The following is a 15,243-nucleotide window of genomic DNA, read 5'->3' as shown; positions in this document are numbered from 1 at the left end:
GTACCTGCCTGGGATGCTGTGTAGGTCTTCAGTAGGTGGCCTCCTCACCTTTCCCTCTCTGGAATGGCCCTGCCTTCTCCCAGCACCTCTGCTTAGCTAATTCTTGGTCCTTCATAAAATTTCCCCTGACAATGGTTGTGGGGGCGGAGCCCCAGAGGGAAGTTTCCAGGCTCTCGGCCTCACATAGACAGGTGCTGGCTCAGGTAGTAAATGGCCAACTGTGATTGCATGGCCAGCAGCTGTGGCTAGTTGACCGTCAGCTGTAACCAGTGAGCCATTGGCCACAATATAACTGCTGTGGCTACGGAAGGAAGAAAAGAGGAAAGAGAAGAATGGGGGCTAGCAAGAAGATGGCGGCTGGGCTGGCAAGCGTGGATGGCGGTTTGCGGACAGTGTGAATCCAGCCTCCAGTGAGAGTATAGTGCCGCCAGAGAGAATATAGTGGTATGACCCCCTACCTATGGCTCCGTGGGTGTTCCTTTTTGGCCTCACCATATCCTGCGTTCTTGTGTGGGGAGTGGGAGCAGAGACCCCGCAGGCCTCCCTGCACGACAAATGGCGCAGCGAGCAGGGTCTCCCGCACGACAAATGGCGCAGCGAGCAGGGTATGGTGCCGGCCAAAGCTCCCCGAAGGACGGTGGAGCAGTTTGTGCGTATGAACACCCAGTCTCTGGAAGACCAGGAGGAGCAGCTGCCGGAGAGCTGGACCCCCGTGGAGGGGTGGGAGGACGTGGACGGTTCTCCCACCAGCACAGGAAAAGCCATGCAGCTGCTGCAGAGATGGAGCCCCGTGGAGAGGTGGAAAGATGTGGACGGTTCCCCAACCAGCACAGGCCGGAGAAAGCGAAGGTCGTTGCAGCCCTGTGGGCCGGAGAAGTTCCTGCTCGGGCAGCCCGGATGCAGGACTTATAGTCCCAGGAGGTAACGCTTGCTGAGTCCTCCGTGGGAGATAAGGGTGAGGTCACGGTCGTCCCTCACTCCCAGGACAGCCCTGGTGAATGACTATGGACTATGGGGAATTGCCTTCCATCCCTAATTTAATGGACCGCTTGACTGTTTGTTTGGGAACTGTTGTTAGTGGAACTGGGGGATATTTGCTTTTGTCTTGACTGGCCGCCATTGAGAATATGTAAGCACCTTGATTGTGAGTCGCTGTTGTTCCAGCAGGGTACCCTGAGAGGCACAGAGAGAGTGGCAGTGCGCTGAGAGGTCTGGCTGAGCCCTGAAGATACCCTGGCTGTGCCCAGGAAGTCGGGCTGTTCCCAGAGAGAGTAGTAGAGCCCTGAAGGTACCCTGGCTGTGCCCAGGAAGTCGGGCTGTTCCCAGAGAGAGTGGCGGTGCCCTGAGAGCCCTGGCTGTGTCCAGGAAGTGTGGCTGTGCCCACAGAGAGTGGTGGTGCCCTGAGAAGCCCTGGCTGTGTCCAGGAAGTGTGGCTGTTCCCAGAGAAAGTGGCAGTGCCCTGAGAAATCCTAGCTGTGCCCGGGGAAACTAGTGGTACCCTAAGAAGTCCAGGAAGTCTGGCTGTGCCCAGGAGTACTGGTGGTGCCCTGAGAAACCCTGGCTGTGTCCGGGAAGACAGGTGGTACCCTAAGAAGTCCAGGAAGTCTGGCTGTGCCCAGGAGTACTGGTGGTGCCCTGAGAAACCCTGGCTGTGTCCGGGAAGACAGGTGGTACCCTAAGAAGTCCAGGAAGTCTGGCAGTGCCCAGGAGTACTGGTGGTGCCCTGAGAAACCCTAGCTGTGCCCGGGGAAACTAGTGGTACCCTAAGAAGTCCAGGAAGTCTGGCTGTGCCCAGGAGTACTGGTGGTGCCCTGAGAAACCCTGGCTGTGTCCGGGAAGACAGGTGGTACCCTAAGAAGTCCAGGAAGTCTGGCAGTGCCCAGGAGTACTGGTGGTGCCCTGAGAAACCCTGGCTGTGTCCGGGAAGACAGGTGGTACCCTAAGAAGTCCAGGAAGTCTGGCAGTGCCCAGGAGTACTGGTGGTGCCCTGAGAAACCCTGGCTGTGCCCAGAGAGCCTGGCTGTGTCCAGGATATTGCATTCACCCCCAGGCTCCTCGCACAGGTCCCCTCGCGGAAGACGCTTGTCGCGTAGATTGTGAGGCGAGAGCCTGTAGGGGTGGAGTGTGGGGGCGGAGCCCCAGAGGGAAGTTTCCAGGCTCTCGGCCTCACATAGACAGGTGCTGGCTCAGGTAGTAAATGGCCAACTGTGATTGCATGGCCAGCAGCTGTGGCTAGTTGACCGTCAGCTGTAACCAGTGAGCCATTGGCCACAATATAACTGCTGTGGCTACGGAAGGAAGAAAAGAGGAAAGAGAAGAATGGGGGCTAGCAAGAAGATGGCGGCTGGGCTGGCAAGCGTGGATGGCGGTTTGCGGACAGTGTGAATCCAGCCTCCAGTGAGAGTATAGTGCCGCCAGAGAGAATATAGTGGTATGACTCCCCTACCTATGGCTCCGTGGGTGTTCCTTTTTGGCCTCACCATATCCTGCGTTCTTGTGTGGGGAGTGGGAGCAGAGACCCCGCAGGCCTCCCTGCACGACAAATGGCGCAGCGAGCAGGGTCTCCCGCACGACAATGGTGAACCCCAGACTGAGGTAGGGGTTCCTCCCTCAGGGGATCTGATATGCCCTGTGTGCTACCTTATTATCAGAGGTGGTAGAATTTGGTGGCTAAGGTGGGGCCTCTGGTACTGGACCAATTGAGTATTAAGCCTGCCTCTGCCTCTTGCTATTTATGAAACCTTAAGTAATCACCATGCCATATTTATGGATACATGAGAAATAGGCATAATAATGGTACCTAGCTGATAAGAGTTTGGGGAGGACTGTGGGGAGAGAGCCCCAGAAAGCAGTTTCTAGGCTCTTGGCCTCACATAGAAAGGTGCTGGCTCAGGTAGTAAATAGCCATCAACTGTGATTGGATGGCCATCAGCTGTGGCTAGTTGGCCATCAGCTGTAACCAGTGAGCCATTGGCCACTAGTATAACTGCTGTGGCTACACTAGCAGAAAATGGGGGCTAGCAAGAAGATGGTGGCTGAGCTAGCAAGAGCGGATTGCAGTTAGTACGGTGGATTGCAGCAACTAAGTGAGGTTGGTTGGCAGAGAGAAGTAGTTGTGGATAGTGTGGCTCCTGCCTCCTGTGTCTCCAACCCAGCCACCAGAGAGAATATAGTGGTATGACTCTCCTATCTATGGCTCCATGGGTGTTCCTGTTTGGCCTTACCATGTCCTGTGTTCTTATGTGGGAAGTGGGACCAGAGACCCCAAATGACACCCCACACGACAAGGACTGAATGAGTAAAACACAGGAAAAGCTTGCCACAGTGAATAGCACTTAGTAAATACCCAATAAATATTACCTATAATTCATAATCTGACTTGTGTTATATTTATGTGTCTGCCCTCTGCTCTGGACTGGGGGACGGGACAGGGATTTCATCTTGTATGCCCGGTGTCTGAGTGTCTGATGCATGGTAGTTGCTCATTCAGATGTCTGTTGAATGAATGAGTGAAGCACTTAACCCATTCCAAACCTCAGTTTGCTCATCTTTGAAATGGGGATATTAAGGCTTATCTCAGAGGGGAATGTGAAGGCCAAATGAAGTCAGTGCAATGGCCTACTTGTGAAACAAATCCTTGTGCACATCCCTCCAGCCCCCCGTGAGACACTGTGCTGGGCTTCTGGGAAATAGTCAAGGGCAATTGGGTAATAAGACATTAGCACTTGGCAATCTCTAAAGTCCTCGGGCATCCATTATCTTATTTTGATAATGTACATGAAGAGACTACAAGGAACATTTTACTGTGTATCTCCTTTTACAAAGGAAGAAACTCAGGGAGAAGTACCTTGTCCTCAGTCACATAGCTGGTTGAGAGACAGACCCAAATCTTTTGATTCCAAATTCTGTTTCTTTTCATTACACCGTACTTTCCCTACCCCCACCCCCAAGCCTAGATCAACACAAATAACTACTATGTAAGGTAGAAAGATTAAGGGCTCTAACACATATAGATAAAATCTGTGTGTTGGATGTGCAGGGCTGTGAGGGTATATGTTTAAGTGTGATAACATCAGACTGACATATGTAAGCGCATTCTGTGTCCAAGGACTGTGATTTACATATACGTATTATTTCTCTTAACTCACAACAGCCACATAAGAAGATATTATTTCAGTTTTACAAAAGAAGTAATTGATGCTCAGAGAGGTAATCTATTTAACTAATTAAAGACAGTCACAGCAAGTAAGTGAATGCACTCCAAGGAAGGTAGCTCATATCCAGCAAGGAAGGGAGGAGGAGCCTAGGAAGAAAGAAGAAATCCGAAAAGGCTCCACAGAGGAGATGGCATTTAAGTTGGGCTTTGAAGAATGGGTCAGGTGCAGACAGGCAGAGATACAGTCTGGGGAAGCAGGACAGCAGAGAGAGGAATCGACAGCAGCTGTTCACTTTGAGAAAGATTTTTTAAACTCCTAAGGCTGGAAACCCACGGCTTCATGAGAAAGTGGAGCCTGTCATTTATTGGCAGCTTTTTCCTTGGGAATGATAGACTGGCACTGTGCTGCAGCCCCCAAATCACATACCATCTTGTGCCTGGATGTTGAGGTTCTTTGGAGAGCTGCAAAAGATAACACAAGTACCACAGCCCTTGAGAAGCCAAAGATCAGGACAAAAACAAGACGCAGCTGCTTCTTGGAAAAACCTTGGGCATCAGGCCAGCACTGTGACTGCTAACTCCAGTGCAATCCTGACAAGTCCTTCCACCTCTCCTAACTTGTTTCTTTCTCTGTGGAATGGGGATAATAAAATGGGAAAGTCTGTCAAAGCCCCACAGAGAGACACATGTAAGAAGGAGCCAAACAGCACTATGCAGCATGTGTCATCAACCTTTCTGAGAGTAGCTAGGAAGGGTTAATGTTTTTTGTCGTCACAGTCAGAGAGGTAGATTGAAATAAAGACAGACTCAGATAGCCCTTGAAGATTGGAGCCATCAAGGCAGTTTTTAATGCAAATGATCTGTTTATGTAATTTACTTATTTACATGGATTTCTTTAAATATTTCCACATGCAGCGAGATCGTGTTCCTGTAAATCAGCCCTCCCAAAGTAAATTTCAAATTTAAAGCAGTTGCACCTAGAAAAAGATTTCTATTTTGTTTTTAGAACTAGGTAAAAATGATCTTAAAATGCATATAAGAGTGAAAAATCTAATTCATATGGAAAATATAATTAATAAATGTACAAGAATTGCCAAGAATACTTCATGAAATTAAAAAAAAATTGCTACAAGTGTTCTGCCCAACCAGATATTAGACCTTATAATAAAACCCAAAACAGTTTAGCATTGTCATAGGCAGTTATCAATGGAACAACATAGAGAGTCTGGAAACAGATACAAATGTATATGAGTCCTTAATATACAATTAATAGTGCATTTAAAGTCAAATCCATCAAAAGGGGAGTGGTTGAATAATTCAGCATGTGATTAAATTAAGGATCTTGAGATGGAGAGATTATCCAGGAGGGCCCTAACTGAAATCACAAATATCCTTATGAGAAAGGCAGAGGGAGATTGGACATAGACGAGGAGGAGGCAATGTGACCATGAAGGCAGAGATGAGAGTGCTGGGGCCACAAGCCAAGGAAAACTAGAGCTGGAAGAAGCAAGGACACCTTCTTCCCAGGGAGCCTCGACAAGGAACCAGACCTGCCAATACTTTGATTTTAGTCCCACAAGACTCACTTCAGACTTCAGAACTGTAAGAGAGTAAACTGCTGTTTTAAGTCACTAAATGTGTGTGATTTATTCCAGTGGTAATAGGAAACTAATACACTACTCATTTCTCAGGACTCGGCTCAGACCTCTAAGAGACCTGTGACATGCCGGGAAGGTGCCTGTGTACCATCTCCTACAGCAGTGGCCACACCACATGCCATCATCAGTCTCAGGGTTGGGGTTCTCTACTAGACAGTGAGCTTCCCAAAGACAGACATTCTGTCTCATTCATACGATCTGAGCACCCAGCATTGCGCCTGCTGTCAAGTGAGCACTCAATGGATGTCTGTTGAACCAAACGTATGAGGATAGGAAGATAAATTAGATTTGGTCTAATTTACCAAGACACTGGGTCCTTATCCAAGACTTCACAGTTGATTATCTTTTAATTTTGACTCAAAAACTTAAAAATGACATCATCCAAAGAATGATTTTTGCCCTACACTCTCTTATAAAAGCAAGGCTTTCACAACTTTTGGCAGCTGCTGGGATGGCAGCTTATTTTTAGTTTTTTAATTTGGGGCAGCAAGAAAGTACCGATCATTTTAGATTACATCTTCCTGTGTCTGCCATCAATTATTAATTGTGATCAAACAATTTTTCTCTACACAGAAGTTCAGAACACGTTCCTTATTTTCACTTCCAGTTTGAAAATCAGAAACATCCACTTTTAGAAGCATTTTTAACAGCCTTGGGGTTTTTTTGGGGGGTGGGGGTATTGGCTACTCTTTTGTTTTGTTTGTTCTGCTCTGTTTTGTTTTGTTTTGGTAGTGGAGCTAATTGGCAAAGTATATGTATTATGTTCCAAGTCACGGTCATCTCTTCTTTCAAAATTAAAAAACTCCCTTCCTTATCCTCCTCTCCTCTTTTTTATGGGGCTGCCAGCAGTCTCCTTTTTTCCCACCTCTCCTCATGATTGCTGCATTTCTTATTAGACAAATCCCTTCTCACGCAGGGAAGAAAATTAAAAGGAACATTTTTCATATACTACTTGGAAATAGTCGATTACAACAGAGAGCTATGAAAATTACATCAGAGAGAAGATATTTGCTCAAGGTCACTGAGAGAAAAAGAAGCAGAGCTGGATTCTTTCCAGACCTGACGTGGAGGCTTGACTGCAGGCCTGTGTAAGCCCTTTGCACTCTCTGTGTTACAGTGAAAACCTCACGAAACACACTGGTCCCTGTACATGATCAACGACGCTAGTCAGGGTGCCTCCCTTGACCTGTTAATAAAAAATTTATTAAGGTAAAGCATGTACACTGTCTTAGGAAAATAGTACAAGATAAATGCTTTCTAACAAAAAGCATCAGTTCTCTGATCCATCTCTCCTCTCAGTCACATGCTCTAAAAAGAAACTTTTTCTGTGTGTGTGGTAAAATAGACATAAATAAAAGTTATCATTTTAACAATTTTTAGGGGTACAGTTCAGTGGCATGAAGCACATTCACACTGTCATGCAACCATCCATTTCCAGAACTTTCATCTTCCCAAACTAAAACTCCATATACATACAACCCTCCATTTCTCCTCCGCCTAACCCCTGGCAACCACCGTTCTACTTCCTGTCTTTATGAATTTGACTACTCTAGGGGCTTCATGTAAGTGAAATCATACAATATTTGTTCTTTTGTGTCTGGCTTATTTCACTTTAGCATATTGTCTTTAAGATTCAGCCCTGTTGTAGCATGTGTCAGAAAATCCTTCCTTTATGAGGCTGAGTAATATTCTATTGTACGTATATACCATATTTCCCTGAAAATAAGACCTAGCCGGACAGTCACCGCTAATGCAAAGATTAATATAAGACCTATTATTATTATGTTATACCAGGTCTTATATTAATTTTTGCTCCAAAAGATGGATTAGAGCGGATTGTCCGGCTAGGTCTTATTTTCGGGGAAACACGGTACCACATTTTATTTATTCATTTATCTGTTAATGAACATCTGGGTTGTTTCTGCTTTTGGCTGTTGTGAATAATGCTGCTACGAAAATTGGTGTACAAATGTCTGCTTGAGTCCCTAGTTTCAATTTTTTTTGTGTACATACCCAAAAGTGGAATTGCTGAATCATGATTTTTCATTTGTTTTTAATTTTTTAAGGAACTGCTATACCATTTTTCACAGCAGCTGCACCATTTTACATTCCTGCCAATAGTGCACAAGTGTTCCAGTTTCTCTACATCCTCATGAATATTTGTTTTCTGTTTTTTGTTTTTGTTTTTTCTTTTTTAAATTAATTTATTTTTAATTGGGGAATATTGGAGCACAGTGTGTTTCTCCAGGGTTCCAATTTCTCTACATCCTCATGAACATTTGTTTTCTCTTTTTTTGTTTGGTTTTTCTTGGATTTATTTATTTATTTATTTTAAATTGGGGAATATTGGGGAACAGTGTATTTCTCCAGGGTTCCAATGTCTCTACATCTTCATGAATATGTTTTGTTTTTTCTTTAAATTTTTTTTTTAAATTGGGGAATATCGGGGAACAGTGTGTTTCTCCAGGGCCCATCAGCTCCAAGTCATTGTTCTTCAATCTAGTTGTGGAGGGCGCAGCTCAGCTCCAAGTCCAGTCGCCATTTTCAATCTTTAGTTTCAGGGGCCGCAAGCCCACCATCCCATTTGGGAATTGAACCAGCAATCTTGTTGTTGAGAGCTCCCACTCTAACCAACTGAGCCATCGGGCGCCCAATGTTTGTTTTTTGATAATAGCCGTCCTAATGGGTATAAGGTGGTATCTCACTGTGGTTTGGATTTGCATTTCCCTAGTGACTAGTGATAGCGCATCTTTTCATATGCTTGACCATTCATATGTCTTCTTCAAAAAATGTCTATTCAAGTCCAAAAGGAAACATTTTGAACTATTTTAACCATTTCCATTTTATATATTCTTCTGTTATTTACCTCTAAACAAATACTTATTCAGCCATTTCTTGATTTTCTGTTTGATAGATAAGGATTTGCGCTCCCATCTCTCCTCCCCAAGTCCTTCTAAATAGTTTTATTGTTATTTTGTAGATATACTGGTTGCCTTTGTAACTTTAAAAAACATACTCCTTTAATTCATGTTCTATAATTGGTAGACAGAATCTCTTGACACCTCGATTTACAAAGTAAGAATATTTTCCTCTACTCCCCATCTCCCCCCCTTTACCTTTCAACTACAGCCAGGTGTGCCTTCCCAGGTTCATAGCATTTACATTGTTTCCTAACAGTGATTAAGTCTTCTGAATTCTTTTCATAGGTTGAGACTAAGAATTTTAAAAATCAGTTAAGTGGTGCTTATAGTTTGAGTGCGTTTTGAAGCACAGATGAGAAGGATATTGGCAAAGGGAAGGGACTAAAGACTTTCTCTGGGTAGCCAATGGCATGAGCAAAATCATAGGGACCATAAGCCATGTGAGTCACGTGTAGCACACAGCAGACAGGCTCGGTTCAGGCAGAAAGCCCCTCAGGGAGTTATGAGGAACTGGGCTGGTTGAAGGACGAGGGAGGAAAGATGAAGGGCCTGGATGGCCCATGTGCCTGTTCCGTATTCCCTCAAAATGACCCAAGTATTCTGGTGAACATGATCCAATACCCAGGCTCAGAGACTTCCACATCAGGTATCTTCACTATCCTTTCTCCTAATCCTCTTCCCCTTCCACAGAACCAATGTCTACCAGGACTCTCAAGGTTTTGCAGAGATGGAAAATAATTCCTCCTCCTAAAAGAGGTTTGCAACACCTAACACAGAGGAAGTCCTCGACACAGGAGGAGGGAGAAGATGGAGAAAAAAACTCACCATCACTGAAAACTGGTCGAGTACCAGTTCTGTGCCACACTCTTATGTTACTGGAGAGAGAGTCCTTCTCCTTCTTGGCACAATGGCCAGGAAATGAAACACAGAAATAAAGTGGTGAAAGAGTAGTTTATTAGAAGAGATAGTACACTTCAAAGAAATACGGACCTGAATAGTAGAGAGTGGCTCAGGGCCCTGACTAATGAGGCCTTGGTGGTTTTTATCTTTTTCCCTCAAATGGGCTGTTCCTTTCCATCGTGGGACCACCTGATTGACACCTGTGATTGACAAGAGGCTATACCTCATCTTTTTTTGAACTGCGCAGGTATGAGTGGCCGGTTTGATCTAGTTGGGTATCTTGTACCCATTTGTTTACAATGGAAAGGGGAAGTTTCAGACAGACAGGGGAAGTCTTCTGGGCGGTAATGCAGAGACCCGATGCCTATCTCTAACTGCCTGCCTTGTTTTTCCCTTGAGATGTGATCCCCATAAAGTGTCTATGGGAAGCTGAGGGACAGAAGGTCTTTTCTTCTGTATCTGCTTCCTACTGGGCAGGGGTGTAGAGCTGTCTCTACCTATTGGGGGATTCACGGAACTCTCGCCCTATCTGATCTCAGATGAGAGGAAGGGGTCTCGGGACCCGCCCGGAAGACCATGTTGGCTTCTTTGGTTGGGACTGGCAATCTTGTTGGGGTATCCTCTGCATCCCCAAAGCCCCTAAATGAGGAAAAATAGATTTTAATTAATAAATCCATTAGCGCTATAGAGCCTGTGGCCATTCAAGTTATTTAGGTGGCGTCAATTGTCCCAGAGCTGGGCCCAGAATGGGTTGGAAAGAACATCAGTCTTCAGTGATTACAATCAACAAGTATAGTGGCCTGGGGGAATGTTAAAACCTATGTGGTTTCTGGGCTGGCCAAGAGTTAGGTCCGGAATGGCTTGGGGGATGTTGGGAAGTCACAGGCTTTTAGGTAGTCATTTGAGGCAGGCGTGAGAGACATCCTGTGATTCAGGCTGGGAGCAATCTTTAGTCTAGGACTGAGAACTGATTAGAAGAGTAATCAAAGCCCGGGGCTAAGGAGCTAAGAAACTAGGAAAAACGAGACTTAAAATTTCTTTAATCAAAAATAAATAAATAAATAAAAATTTCTATAGTGAGGGAGGCTTAAAACTTTTGTAGCGAGGGAGCTCTCCCAAATCACTTACCCCAACGCTCTGCAGGAGGCTGGTATTATTTATCCCATCTTAAAGATGAGAACTAAGGGTGGAGAAGCTCCAAGACTTATCTAAAGCCACAAAACAAGTATGGGCAGAGACTTGGCCAGTGCTCACCGTGTCCACATTGACCTTGGGCAAGTAGCTGAACCTCTCTGGATGTCGGTTTCTTCATCCATTAAAAAAAGAGACACATACCAAGGCATGCCTTTTCCTTGCAGGGTAATTTTCCTTGCAGGGGGCCAGAGATAACATCCTTGAAAAATCAGGCTTGTGGAAGGTATCATAAAACTGGCAGCTGTGATTCCATGGCACAGGTGTCTGGGAAGGCATGAAAATCCAGTATGTGGAGAGCCAAAGCTAGAGCAAAGTTCAAAGAGGAATTCATCCCTCTCTTCCCCCAGGACTGACCCTCAAACTAGCAAGGAAAGTGGAAGGGACTGCCAGATCTGTATTCATCTTTCACTTCCCAGGCCCAGAGATGGGCAGCGACTTACTCAGGGTCACCCAGCAAGCTAGAGGCAGAGCCTACCAGGCATGCTGGCAGGCTGACAGCCCAGACGTGGGTTCCTCGCCCGTGCGCCACATGCATGGGCTGGGCTGTCAGAGTCAGTGAGTTAGTCTCATGGAGAAGGTGTGCCCTTGCAAGCCCAGCTCCTCATAATCTATCTCCTCCTCTGTCTTCCTTCCTGCCCCATCCCTACACAATTTTAAGTGTGGAGACCCTCCCCAGGAGCCAGGGTTTCAGGGGGATCTGAGGTCACTCTCAAGATCATGAAGAAGAGCTGCATAGTCTCTTTGTGACCTCAGTAGAGCCAACGTTCCCAGATAAGGGCAAAAGTCTTCTCAGGCCAGGCTCCACCCTTAGCTGCCCCTCCTGTCTGGCCCAGCTTTCACCACTGCCTCTGGGTCATGAGAAGGGAGGTCACCCTGCCAGGGCCTTTGCCCCATTGCTCTCCTCCTTCTCCTCTGGAGGAAGGGTCAAAGCTCGAGAGAGTGTGGACCTGGCACATGTGCCAGTCTGGTGCCCAGTGCCACCTTTCCCAGACAGGACCAGAGATGCGCGGTCACCTTCTCTCTGTCCTGTAGCCAGCCACACCCCGGTCTCAAGGTACCATAAAGAGGGGCTGGAAAGAGAGTGAGATTGCTTTCCATTGACAGCTGGGACAGCTCACAGGAACTGTGCTGGGGCAGGCAGATGAGGGACTGGGAGACACCGATTGCAATCCTTGAGGGCACCTTACTGCACAGGCGGGCGAATGAAGGCAGCGGCCCTGGGGGAGGGATGGGTGGCTGCCTCATGGGAGATGAGGGTACTAACTGGCCTCCCTTCTGAAGCTGACATCTGGCCTCAGCGGGGACTCGCTCACCCCCAGCACTCTTTGTCCCGCCGTCCTCTCCAGCCTCGGCGGGCCCTATACCCCAGCTGGCTTGCCTTGGGGACAGGCACTTTGCGCCGGCTCCCTTGGTCTCTGGCTCTGAACCCTGGAAGGGAGGGGAGGCGACAGCACGTGACCCGCGCGCTAAACCGCTGGGGAAACAGACCCATCCAGACCTCACCACCCACCCCGCATTTACGCCTCGCTGGCTCCCCTCTACGAAATCAACAAGTTCTTGCGCCCCAAAACCCAGGTCCTTGGTTGTGGGGAGGGGAGACCTGCCTTGGGCTGCGGCCGCGGACCTCGGTTCCAGAGGGAAACCAGGGCAATTCTTCGAGAGTGGGAAGAGGCGGGCCGCAGGGGAATGTGGCCCCGCGCGGAGTCTCTTCCTCCACTCCACGCCTCGCCCCGCCCCGCCGGTCCGAGTCCTCCGCACCCCATAGGCAGAGGCGACCCTCCCCGCGTCTCCGCCTGCTTCGCGCTCGCCCCGCCTCAACTTACTTTAAAAGTTTCCTCCGGCCGGGACACGGGCAAAGTGAGCCATGGCTGTCTGCATCCGGATGCTGCGTTTCGCGAGGCTTTGCGCCGGGAGTCCGGGGGTGCTAGGGGCCCGCGCCGTCCTCTCTCCGGGTTGGCTGGAAGCGAGGTTGCAGGGCGTCCGTCCCCTCAGGTACCGGGCCCGGGAAAGAGAGGGGGCGGGCCGGTCCTCCGGAAAGGTCCTGCAGAGTTGCGCTGGGGGCCGATCCCATTCGGGCTGGGAGGTCGGCAGCTGCTTAACCTCTGGATGGCGCTCGGGGGAGTAGGTACCCCGCATCTAGCACCTAGGCAACAGGAAATTCTGGCCTACCCGGCGCAGATTGGGGCTCGACTGGTGGTTTGCAGTGGCCCTGCACTGACTCTGGATTCTGGTCAGGGACCCTATGTTCTTACATTCGTGGGCATGCAGACGGCTAGGAAGTGTGGGCCTTTAGCAGTCTAGCCTGAAGGGGAAGGACAGGGGCCAGGCCTGGTCTTTGTCCCCAAGACACTGCCTATGAGCTGAACCCCCTTCAGGGATAAACTTGGGGATCTTCAGCCCAGTCTTCCCCACCCCAGACCACTGAACTCAGTAGTCTCCCCTCTCCTCATTAGCTGTTGACAAATGCTGCTTTTGTTCCGTGCTACCTACTAGGCCTGTTTTGCCTGTTTTCTTCTGTCCTCAGTGCAGAGGGAGAGATGGGGGCTGGCAGGTGGAGGATTCCTGTTCCCAGTAGCCCGGCTGCCTCTATAGCAGTATAATAAGGAATGCTGCTGCCATCCTGTGATTGCAAATGTGATAGTGTGTTGATTAAGCAGAGCTGGGCTCTCCCTGAGGTCATCAGTGGTGGTGGTTATCTTTAGCACCCAGCAGGGGGGAGGCCTGGGCAACACTGAGCCTCCACGGCCACCAGCTGGGCCAGGTACAAAGTCTGGTATCAGGACCTGGTTTAGGGCGCCAGATGGGGTATGCGCCTGGGCATGGAAGAGGAAGGAGGAGCTCAAAGAGGTTTCTCATCTGAGAGAACTATTTGGTTTTAAAAAAAAATGGAGAGAGATGCAAACTCTTGTTTTGGCTAGAACTTCAAGATCGCAATGTTTTAACTTGCTTTAAGATCACTGTGCCTAATTTTCTGGTCTCAAGGCTGGTCAGTAGATGGCATTCTGGGAAAGTGACCTGGGTTCTCTTCTATTATAGCTGTGTCCCTCACTATCTCCCAGTGCCTCCCTAGGCAAGCTCTGCTATCACTCCCCGCTAGGCTCCAGGCCCCACCTCAGGACTCCTGGGTACTCTCTTAGACTGTGAGGGCTCTAAGGAAAGGTAATCACAGAAATGTACGTGCTTCATGATCAAGCCACCTCTGGTAACTTTCCTGACCTTTGATTTTTTGTGCGTGTAAACAAAACAGGTCACCCTCCTGCTACAGGCCTGCAACCTCAGGGTAGGGATACCAGGCCTCAGAGAAATTCTGACTCTATGTCATGAAAAGAACTATTTTTCCAGAGAGAGATTTCCTGAGCATTTGGCCTCATTCCTTCCTATCCCTTCTACTCCTACTTTCCCCTTCAGAAACCCTCAAGAAGTCTCAAGCATTCAACAGACATTCCTGAGAACATATGTATCAAGCATATGGTGCTGTGGTTACGGAAACCATAGGACCCTGTCCTCCAGAAACTTGCAGTGTAGTGGCGGCAAAGATAAATCAAGGCGATCGTGACTCAGTGTTCCAAGTCAAATGGTGTGCAAAGCTCCTCAACTTCTGTCCTTTGCTCTTTTTGATCTGGTCCCCAACTTTTCTGCTGCCCAAGCCCCCAGGCCTGTTACTTATCAGATCCCCAGTTTTGCATGTTAGGGAAGAACTTTGAAGCCAGACTGCTGTGGTTACAACAACCTTGGCCCTCCACCTACTTGCTATATAACCTTGGGCACATTACCTAACCTCTGACCCTGGTGAGTTTGTCATTAATGCTTCCTACTTGGCAAAGGCTTACTCTTCTTGGCCTTTCCCTTGGAGCAGAGCTGGTCCCTGAGAACTTTCAAATGGTGTCTGGGTAGGAATTCCAACTGATCTGAAGGTAGGGAAGGATCCCCTCCTCAGTGGCCTCTTTCTTCTACCTGGTTCTCTCTCCTGGCCAGTACTTGAATCTGCTGGACACTCCCTTCTCCATCAAAGTCAGGGCTGTCCAGAGCCTTTACCTCCAGAAGGAAATAAGAAGCTGTCCATTGCTCTCCAGATCTGAACCACCGACTCCTTCCCTTTGTCCACATATCCCGTTTCCCGAGGGAGGCCGATGGACTAGCCTGGGGCTTCAAGGAACCTTGGAGGGAGCAATCCAATACTGATTCCTTGATAAACCTGAGATGAGCATGCTTCTCCAAATCTCTAAAGCTGGCCTGGGGCTAATTGCGATATAGCTACATCCATCTGGCATGTTGGGAGCCCTTGGATCTGGGTAAGAAAGAACAGTGGCTTAGGTCCCTCAGAATTGGGTGTGATGCTGAGAGCTGGGGCTCCAGTGACTCAATGCTAATCGCTGGGGCCGAGGGGTAAGTGGTCTTCATGGACCACCCTCCA

The 15,243-nt window shown here is 48.2% G+C and overlaps 1 protein-coding gene and 1 long non-coding RNA gene across 3 annotated transcripts in view; one reads left to right on the top strand and one right to left on the bottom strand.

Moving 5' to 3' along the window:
• Positions 1–9,667: 9,667 nt before the first annotated feature.
• LOC109447021 (uncharacterized) lies at positions 9,668–12,790 on the bottom strand. Of its 2 annotated transcripts, none has more exons than XR_002137307.3 (4): positions 12,653–12,790; positions 12,143–12,257; positions 10,890–11,093; positions 9,668–10,274 (listed from the first exon to the last, which is right to left on the bottom strand). It is a non-coding gene; the product is annotated as an uncharacterized LOC109447021 (long non-coding RNA). The 2 variants fall into 2 exon arrangements; XR_012492275.2 differs by lacking the exon at positions 12,653–12,790 and adding an exon at positions 12,434–12,564.
• Positions 12,681–15,243, top strand: part of ACSF2 (acyl-CoA synthetase family member 2) — a 30,432-nt gene continuing 27,869 nt past the window's right edge. Inside the window, exon 1 of the mRNA XM_019730944.3 lies at positions 12,681–12,821. Coding sequence (XP_019586503.2) covers positions 12,694–12,821 — 128 coding nt within the window. The 5' untranslated portion in view covers positions 12,681–12,693. The remainder of the gene's footprint in view (positions 12,822–15,243) is intronic.

This window comes from Rhinolophus sinicus, chromosome 12 (assembly GCF_057876585.1).
Source record: "Rhinolophus sinicus isolate RSI-liver-muscle chromosome 12, RSI-T2T, whole genome shotgun sequence".
In the NCBI taxonomy this organism is placed as follows: domain Eukaryota; kingdom Metazoa; phylum Chordata; class Mammalia; order Chiroptera; family Rhinolophidae; genus Rhinolophus; species Rhinolophus sinicus.
The sequence above is the reverse complement of the archived record's forward strand: the minus strand, read 5'-3'. Positions and strand labels throughout refer to the sequence as shown.